Source organism: Aquarana catesbeiana, linkage group LG04 (genome assembly GCF_042186555.1).
Source record: "Aquarana catesbeiana isolate 2022-GZ linkage group LG04, ASM4218655v1, whole genome shotgun sequence".
Taxonomy (NCBI): Eukaryota; Metazoa; Chordata; class Amphibia; order Anura; family Ranidae; genus Aquarana; species Aquarana catesbeiana.
The window spans coordinates 396,349,656-396,362,124 of record NC_133327.1 but is presented as its reverse complement, the minus strand read 5'-3'; the positions used below and the strand labels follow the sequence as shown (position 1 = coordinate 396,362,124).

Below are 12,469 nucleotides of genomic sequence, written 5' to 3'. Positions count from 1 at the left end.
ACACACCCCGCATCATCTACCTTCAACTGGTCAACTCCTTCCTGTGTCATGACCTAAAGTCTGACCAGGAAGCAAGGCAGAAATAATCGAGCAGTGTGTTTAAACAGCTATGAAGAGAATGAGGTAAGCAGGTGTAGAATTAATGGAAAGCTGTTTTATTTTTACAAAATAAGTACATTAATGCTATATTGGTACATAGGGGAGCTGGATGTGAGGGGCTAGTAAAATTTACATTTGGACTTAGACCACAGCAGACCAAATTTTGGTAGCTAGAGAATGGAGACGATTTTTTTTATCTTATCCCCCAAGGGAGAATTATTTTGACACCCATGCACTCATTTACTAATTTCCAAATTTGTCTATTAAAGCATTAATACACTTGAAAGGGACTGTTGCTCTGTTCTTTTCCACAGACTCATTACATTAAAAAATAAATAAATATAATAAAATGATCATGCTTCAATTGTGCTACATTAAGAAGATTTAATGATGTGTGTTCTAACTGATTATACTCATAAATGCTAAATAAATTCTCTAGCACTTCAATACATATTTTCCTTCAATTTAGCTGTAGAAAAAGAAAAACCTGAATTAAAAGCAGAGAAGAAGGCTCCAGGTATTTTGTCATACAGTGTAATTAATACTTGGTTATAAAAAATATATCAGCCAGCACAGTAGACAATATTTTTTGCTTTACATTTACATCCTTAAAGTGTTACTAAACCCACAACAGTAAAATCAGTCTCTATATGCAGTAAAGCATGCTTTTTATATTAATTGTAGAACCTAAGGGGTTAATCCTGTGCATTGTGTAAAAAGGCTGTTTGATCCTCCCCTTCTTTTACTGTCCCCAATCCACCTGCTTATAGCACAGAGCCCTATGAAGCACTCTGCAAATGCAGGGTCCTGGGTTAATAACATTTTAAGGAGTAACTCTTCTGTTAAGAAAAAAATATTACCATCTGGGTGATCTATTTTAACAAACTTTGTTGCAGATTCATACCTTTTTTTTATTCTGAAGAAATAGCTGTTTGTTGGTTTGTTTGTTCATCTGTGTCTATGTACAAAAATAAATGTGAATGGGAGTGATTTTATAATTATCAATCAGCTGTTTCTATTGAAGGGTTCTAATCATGGATGTGCCAGGGTCTGCATCCCTTTTAGATGTGATTGTCCTTTGGGAATATTCTATCAAACAGCGGATGCCCAAAATGTTTTAGGGGATGCCCCAAAATGTTCCAGGGGATGTCCCAAAAGCTGACTTGTATCCTAGTGCAGACATCTGGGAAAATCAGTAAGCCAATCACACAAGCAGGACATTACATTTCTGGGAAGCGTTTTGTACACCATATGTGTACAGAACACCTCCAGAATGCTGTATTACATTGCATTTTTCAGAAAATGACAGTACTGCAAATTGAAATGGAAAGGTATTATTTATGATTTGTTTAATAACATGTAATTACAATATGACTTGTGTAGCAATTAAATATGCTATATTGTATTATTTTTTTGGTTTGCTATTTTTTCCCACGTAAGTGGAGTTACCCTTTAACCTCCTGGCATTGGCACCTCCTTGCCCTTTAAGGGGTTTAGGATGCTGAGAGGTGGGGCTGGGTTTATGATCATGTGGCCGCCATGATTGGCTGTCATGGCGTTCACATGATCAGAAAGCTCCTGATCACAAGCATGGTTTGTGAGATTTCCATTAGCCACCATACTTTAGGCGCAGCTGCATTTGCACTAATGAACACAAATATGCAGCCGCTCAGTGCCAAGGCCCACCCGCTGAAAGGCCCCATATTTGCGTATGGCAGGTGCCAAGGGGTTAATAAAATAAAAAAATGTCTACTTTCATTTTGCTACTGGGGAACCCAAACACATACACACATAACACTGTGGCTTAGTTTCTAGTTTCCCAGTGTAAAGATGAGAGTAGGAAACACAGCACACATTCCCACACCATAAGCACCTCCTTCCCGATAAAAGGGCCATCTGATGGACTCAAAGGGCCCATTTACAGCAGAGGCATTGGGCTTGCAGCTTTTTTAAGTGCAGTCAATAGAAGTATATTTGTGACATTGCAGTAAAGTTCTGTGAAAAAGTAAACTGTTCTATGTGCCAGGATTAGAGTAACAGCACTGTATCTCCCAGTGCACACCTGCCGCTTTGTGTTCGCCATGTTCCTTTGCTTGGCACAGAAGAGAGCAAAACTGTCTGGAGGACCCTGACACCACAACAATCACATTTTTTTTAGTTCTCATATACTCTCAACTGCACAGTGCTCTTATAATCCATCTCGTCATCCTCCACCATCATAAACACATTCCCCAAGCTCTCACCCTCCCTCCAGTGTCCAGTGCCCCTAGAAACCACCTCTCCAGCCCCTCTGCTCTGACACTACCTTCAGCACATTCCTCCACTCTCACAAACCCTCAACTGCCCAGCCCCAGCTCACTTCCCTGCAGTGGCGTAGCGTGGGTTGTCAGCACCCGGGGCAAGGCAAGTAATTTGCGCCCCCCCCAACCTGCGGACTTTTAGCTATCCCTGAATCCCTTCAAATACAATAGTACTGACCTACCTGATTCCTATACTGACCACTACACTACATTGTCCACTACACTGACCACTATACTATACTGTCCACTATATTACACTGACCACTACACTGTCCACTATACTGACCACCATACTATACTAACCACTATACTACACTACACTGTCCACTATACTACATTACACTGACCACTATACTACACGACACTGACCACCATACTATACTACACTGACCACTATACTACACTATACTGACCACTATACTACACTGTCCACTATACTACATTGCACTGACCACCATACTACACTACACTGTCCACTACACTACACTGTCCACTATACTACATTACACTGGCCACCATACTACACTGACCACTATACTACACTATACTGACCACCATACTACACTGTCCACTATACTACATTACACTGACCACTATACTATACTACACTGACCACCATACTACACTGACCACTATACTACACTATACTGACCACCATACTACACTGTCCACTATACTACACTACACTGTCCACTATACTACACTACACTGTCCACTATACTACATTACACTGACCACTATACTACACTACACTGACCACTATACTACATTACACTGACCACCATACTACACTGACCACTATACTACACTATACTGACCACCATACTACACTGTCCACTATACTACATTACACTGACCACTATACTATACTACACTGACCACCATACTACACTGACCACTATACTACACTATACTGACCACCATACTACACTGTCCACTATACTACACTACACTGTCCACTATACTACATTACACTGACCACTATACTACACTACACTGACCACCATACTACACTGACCACTATACTACACTATACTGACCACCATACTACACTGTCCATTATATTACACTACACTGTCCACTATACTACACTATACTGACCACCATACTACACTGAGCACTATACTACACTGTCCACTATACTACACTATACTAACCACCATACTACACTGACCACTATACTACACTACACTGACCACTATACTACACTGTCCACTAGTAACAGCACTGTATCTCCCAGTGCACACCTGCCGCTATGTGTTCGCCATGTTCCTTTGCTTGGCACAGAAGAGAGCACTACACTATACTGACCACCATACTACACTGACCAATATACTACACTGTCCACTATACTACACTATACTGACCACTACACTATACTGACCACCATACTACACTGTCCACTATACTACACTGTCCACTATACTACACTATACTGACCACCATACTACACTGTCCACTATACTGACCACCATACTACACTGTCCACTATACTACACTACACTGACCACCATATTACACTGTCCACTATACTACACTGTCCACTATACTACACTATACTGACCACTATACTACACTGACCACTATACTACACTGTCCACTATACTACACTATACTGACCACCATACTACACTGTCCACTATACTACACTATACTGACCACCATACTACACTGACCACTATACTACACTACACTGACCACCATACTACACTGTCCACTATACTACACTGTCCACTAGTAACAACATACTACACTGACCACCATACTACACTGTCCACTATACTACACTACACTGACCACCATACTACACTGACCACTATACTACACTATACTGACCACCATACTACACTGTCCACTATACTACACTACACTGTCCACTATACTACACTATACTGACCACCATACTACACTGACCACTATACTACACTATACTGACCACCATACTACACTGACCACTATACTACACTACACTGACCACTATACTACACTACACTGACCACCATACTACACTACACTGTCCACCATACTACACTGTCCACCATACTACACTAAACTGTCCACTATACTACACTATACTGACCACCATACTACACTGTCCACTATACTACACTACACTGTCCACTATACTATACTACACTATACTGACCACCATACTACACTGACCACTATACTACACTACACTGACCACTATACTACACTGTCCACTATACTACACTACACTGTCCACTATACTACACTATACTGACCACCATACTACACTGTCCACTATACTACACTGACCACTATACTACACTATACTGACCACCATACTATACTACACTATACTGACCACCATACTACACTGACCACTATACTACACTACACTGACCACCATACTACACTGTCCACTATACTACACTGTCCACTAGTAACAACATACTACACTGACCACCATACTACACTGTCCACTATACTACACTACACTGACCACCATACTACACTAACCACTATACTACACTATACTGACCACCATACTACACTGTCCACTATACTACACTACACTGTCCACTATACTGCACTACACTGACCACCATACTACACTGACCACAATACTACACTACACTGTCCACTATACTACACTATACTGACCACCATACTACACTGACCACTATACTACACTATACTGACCACCATACTACACTGACCACTATACTACACTATACTGACCACCATACTACACTGTCCACTATACTACACTACACTGACCACTATACTACACTATACTGACCACCATACTACACTGACCACTATACTACACTACACTGACCACTATACTACACTACACTGACCACCATACTACACTACACTGTCCACCATACTACACTGTCCACCATACTACACTAAACTGTCCACTATACTACACTATACTGACCACCATACTACACTGTCCACTATACTACACTACACTGTCCACTATACTATACTACACTATACTGACCACCATACTACACTGACCACTATACTACACTACACTGACCACTATACTACACTGTCCACTATACTACACTACACTGTCCACTATACTACACTATACTGACCACCATACTACACTGTCCACTATACTACACTGACCACTATACTACACTATACTGACCACCATACTATACTACACTATACTGACCACCATACTACACTGACCACTATACTACACTACACTGACCACCATACTACACTGTCCACTATACTACACTGTCCACTAGTAACAACATACTACACTGACCACCATACTACACTGTCCACTATACTACACTACACTGACCACCATACTACACTAACCACTATACTACACTATACTGACCACCATACTACACTGTCCACTATACTACACTACACTGTCCACTATACTGCACTACACTGACCACCATACTACACTGACCACAATACTACACTACACTGTCCACTATACTACACTATACTGACCACCATACTACACTGACCACTATACTACACTATACTGACCACCATACTACACTGACCACTATACTACACTACACTGACCACTATACTACACTACACTGACCACCATACTACACTACACTGTCCACCATACTACACTGTCCACCATACTACACTAAACTGTCCACTATACTACACTATACTGACCACCATACTACACTGTCCACTATACTACACTACACTGTCCACTATACTATACTACACTATACTGACCACCATACTACACTGACCACTATACTACACTACACTGACCACTATACTACACTATACTGACCACCATACTACACTGACCACTATACTACACTATACTGACCACCATACTATACTACACTATACTGACCACCATACTACACTGACCACTATACTACACTACACTGACCACTATACTACACTGTCCACTATACTACACTACACTGTCCACTATACTACACTATACTGACCACCATACTACACTGACCACTATACTACACTATACTGACCACCATACTACACTGACCACTATACTACACTACACTGACCACTATACTACACTGTCCACTATACTACACTAAACTGTCCACTATACTACACTATACTGACCACCATACTACACTGTCCGCTATACTACACTATACTGACCACCATACTATACTACACTATACTGACCACTATACTACACTACACTGACCACTATACTACACTGTCCACTATACTACACTACACTGTCCACTATACTACACTATACTGACCACCATACTACACTGACCACTATACTACACTATACTGACCACCATACTACACTGACCACTATACTACACTACACTGACCACTATACTACACTACACTGACCACCATACTACACTACACTGTCCACCATACTACACTGTCCACCATACTACACTAAACTGTCCACTATACTACACTATACTGACCACCATACTACACTGTCCACTATACTACACTACACTGTCCACTATACTACACTGACCACTATACTACACTATACTGACCACTATACTATACTACACTATACTGACCACCATACTACACTGACCACTATACTACACTACACTGACCACCATACTACACTGTCCACTATACTACACTGTCCACTAGTAACAACATACTACACTGACCACCATACTACACTGTCCACTATACTACACTACACTGACCACCATACTACATTAACCACTATACTACACTATACTGACCACCATACTACACTGTCCACTATACTACACTACACTGTCCACTATACTACACTACACTGACCACCATACTACACTGACCACTATACTACACTGTCCACTATACTACACTATACTGACCACCATACTACACTGACCACTATACTACACTATACTGACCACTATACTACACTACACTGACCACCATACTACACTACACTGTCCACCATACTACACTGTCCACCATACTACACTAAACTGTCCACTATACTACACTATACTGACCACCATACTACACTGTCCACTATACTACACTACACTGTCCACTATACTACACTGACCACTATACTACACTATACTGACCACCATACTATACTGCACTATACTGACCACCATACTACACTGACCACTATACTACACTACACTGACCACCATACTACACTGTCCACTATACTGTCCACTATACTACACTGTCCACTATACTATCCACTACACTAACCACTACACTGTCCACTATACTACACTATACTGACCACTACACTATACTGACCACCATACTACACTGTCCACTATACTACACTGTCCACTATACTACACTATACTGACCACCATACTACACTGTCCACTATACTACACTATACTGACCACCATACTACACTGTCCACTATACTACACTACACTGACCACCATATTACACTGTCCACTATACTACACTATACTGACCACCATACTACACTGACCACTATACTACACTGTCCACTATACTACACTATACTGACCACCATACTACACTGTCCACTATACTACACTGTCCACTCTACTACACTGACCACTATACTACACTATACTGTCCACTACACTAACCACTACACTGTCCACCATACTACACTGTCCACTATACTACACTACACTGTCCACTATACTACACTACACTGACCACCATACTATACTGTCCCACTATACTACACTGTCCACTATACTACACTGTCCACTATACTACACTATACTGTCCACTACACTAACCACTATACTACACTATACTGACCACCATACTACACTGTCCACTATACTACACTACACTACACTGACCACTATACTACACTGACCACCATACTACACTGTCCACTATACTACACTGTCCACTATACTACACTGACCACTATACTACACTATACTGTCCACTACACTAACCACTACACTGTCCACTATACTACACTATACTGACCATCATACTACACTGTCCACTATACTACACTACACTGTCCACTATACTACACTACACTACACTGACCACCATACTACACTGTCCACTATACTACACTGTCCACTATACTACACTATACTGACCACTATACTACACTGACCGCCATACTACACTGACCACTATACTACACTGTCCACTATACTACACTATACTGTCCACTACACTAACCACTACACTGTCCACTATACTACACTATACTACTGACCACCATACTACACTGTCCACTATACTACACTACACTGTCCACTATACTACACTACACTGACCACCATACTACACTGACCACTATACTACACTACACTGTCCACTATACTACACTATACTGACCACCATACTACACTGTCCACTATACTACACTACACTGTCCACTATACTATACTACACTATACTGACCACCATACTACACTGACCACTATACTACACTACACTGACCACTATACTACACTATACTGACCACCATACTACACTGACCACTATACTACACTATACTGACCACCATACTATACTACACTATACTGACCACCATACTACACTGACCACTATACTACACTACACTGACCACTATACTACACTGTCCACTATACTACACTACACTGTCCACTATACTACACTATACTGACCACCATACTACACTGACCACTATACTACACTATACTGACCACCATACTACACTGACCACTATACTACACTACACTGACCACTATACTACACTGTCCACTATACTACACTAAACTGTCCACTATACTACACTATACTGACCACCATACTACACTGTCCGCTATACTACACTATACTGACCACCATACTATACTACACTATACTGACCACCATACTACACTGACCACTATACTACACTACACTGACCACTATACTACACTGTCCACTATACTACACTACACTGTCCACTATACTACACTATACTGACCACCATACTACACTGACCACTATACTACACTATACTGACCACCATACTACACTGACCACTATACTACACTACACTGACCACTATACTACACTACACTGACCACCATACTACACTACACTGTCCACCATACTACACTGTCCACCATACTACACTAAACTGTCCACTATACTACACTATACTGACCACCATACTACACTGTCCACTATACTACACTACACTGTCCACTATACTACACTGACCACTATACTACACTATACTGACCACCATACTATACTGCACTATACTGACCACCATACTACACTGACCACTATACTACACTACACTGACCACCATACTACACTGTCCACTATACTGTCCACTATACTACACTGTCCACTATACTATCCACTACACTAACCACTACACTGTCCACTATACTACACTATACTGACCACTACACTATACTGACCACCATACTACACTGTCCACTATACTACACTGTCCACTATACTACACTATACTGACCACCATACTACACTGTCCACTATACTACACTATACTGACCACCATACTACACTGTCCACTATACTACACTACACTGACCACCATATTACACTGTCCACTATACTACACTATACTGACCACCATACTACACTGACCACTATACTACACTGTCCACTATACTACACTATACTGACCACCATACTACACTGTCCACTATACTACACTATACTGACCACCATACTACACTGACCACTATACTACACTGTCCACTCTACTACACTGACCACTATACTACACTATACTGTCCACTACACTAACCACTACACTGTCCACCATACTACACTGTCCACTATACTACACTACACTGTCCACTATACTACACTACACTGACCACCATACTATACTGTCCCACTATACTACACTGTCCACTATACTACACTGTCCACTATACTACACTATACTGTCCACTACACTAACCACTATACTACATTATACTGACCACCATACTACACTGTCCACTATACTACACTACACTACACTACACTGACCACTATACTACACTGACCACCATACTACACTGTCCACTATACTACACTGTCCACTATACTACACTGACCACTATACTACACTATACTGTCCACTACACTAACCACTACACTGTCCACTATACTACACTATACTGACCATCATACTACACTGTCCACTATACTACACTACACTGTCCACTATACTACACTACACTACACTGACCACCATACTACACTGTCCACTATACTACACTGTCCACTATACTACACTATACTGACCACTATACTACACTGACCGCCATACTACACTGACCACTATACTACACTGTCCACTATATTACACTATACTGTCCACTACACTAACCACTACACTGTCCACTATACTACACTATACTACTGACCACCATACTACACTGTCCACTATACTACACTACACTGTCCACTATACTACACTACACTGACCACCATACTACACTGACCACTATACTACACTACACTGTCCACTATACTACACTATACTGACCACCATACTACACTGACCACTATACTACACTATACTGACCACCATACTACACTGACCACTATACTACACTACACTGACCACTATACTACACTACACTGACCACCATACTACACTACACTGTCCACCATACTACACTGTCCACCATACTACACTAAACTGTCCACTATACTACACTATACTGACCACCATACTACACTGTCCACTATACTACACTACACTGTCCACTATACTATACTACACTATACTGACCACCATACTACACTGACCACTATACTACACTACACTGACCACTATACTACACTATACTGACCACCATACTACACTGACCACTATACTACACTATACTGACCACCATACTATACTACACTATACTGACCACCATACTACACTGACCACTATACTACACTACACTGACCACTATACTACACTGTCCACTATACTACACTACACTGTCCACTATACTACACTATACTGACCACCATACTACACTGACCACTATACTACACTATACTGACCACCATACTACACTGACCACTATACTACACTACACTGACCACTATACTACACTGTCCACTATACTACACTAAACTGTCCACTATACTACACTATACTGACCACCATACTACACTGTCCGCTATACTACACTATACTGACCACCATACTATACTACACTATACTGACCACCATACTACACTGACCACTATACTACACTACACTGACCACTATACTACACTGTCCACTATACTACACTACACTGTCCACTATACTACACTATACTGACCACCATACTACACTGACCACTATACTACACTATACTGACCACCATACTACACTGACCACTATACTACACTACACTGACCACTATACTACACTACACTGACCACCATACTACACTACACTGTCCACCATACTACACTGTCCACCATACTACACTAAACTGTCCACTATACTACACTATACTGACCACCATACTACACTGTCCACTATACTACACTACACTGTCCACTATACTACACTGACCACTATACTACACTATACTGACCACTATACTATACTACACTATACTGACCACCATACTACACTGACCACTATACTACACTACACTGACCACCATACTACGCTGTCCACTATACTACACTGTCCACTAGTAACAACATACTACACTGACCACCATACTACACTGTCCACTATACTACACTACACTGACCACCATACTACACTAACCACTATACTACACTATACTGACCACCATACTACACTGTCCACTATACTACACTACACTGTCCACTATACTACACTACACTGACCACCATACTACACTGACCACTATACTACACTGTCCACTATACTACACTATACTGACCACCATACTACACTGACCACTATACTACACTATACTGACCACTATACTACACTACACTGACCACCATACTACACTACACTGTCCACCATACTACACTGTCCACCATACTACACTAAACTGTCCACTATACTACACTATACTGACCACCATACTACACTGTCCACTATACTACACTACACTGTCCACTATACTACACTGACCACTATACTACACTATACTGACCACCATACTATACTGCACTATACTGACCACCATACTACACTGACCACTATACTACACTACACTGACCACCATACTACACTGTCCACTATACTGTCCACT

At 41.1% G+C, this 12,469-nt stretch overlaps 1 protein-coding gene across 1 annotated transcript in view; it reads left to right on the top strand.

Annotated features, from left to right (window-relative positions):
- The window catches only part of LOC141141259 (uncharacterized), a 1,017,917-nt gene that overhangs the window by 281,754 nt on the left and 723,694 nt on the right, over positions 1 to 12,469 (top strand). The window contains exon 11 of the mRNA XM_073628940.1: positions 569 to 616. Coding sequence (XP_073485041.1) covers positions 569 to 616 — 48 coding nt within the window. The remainder of the gene's footprint in view (positions 1 to 568; positions 617 to 12,469) is intronic.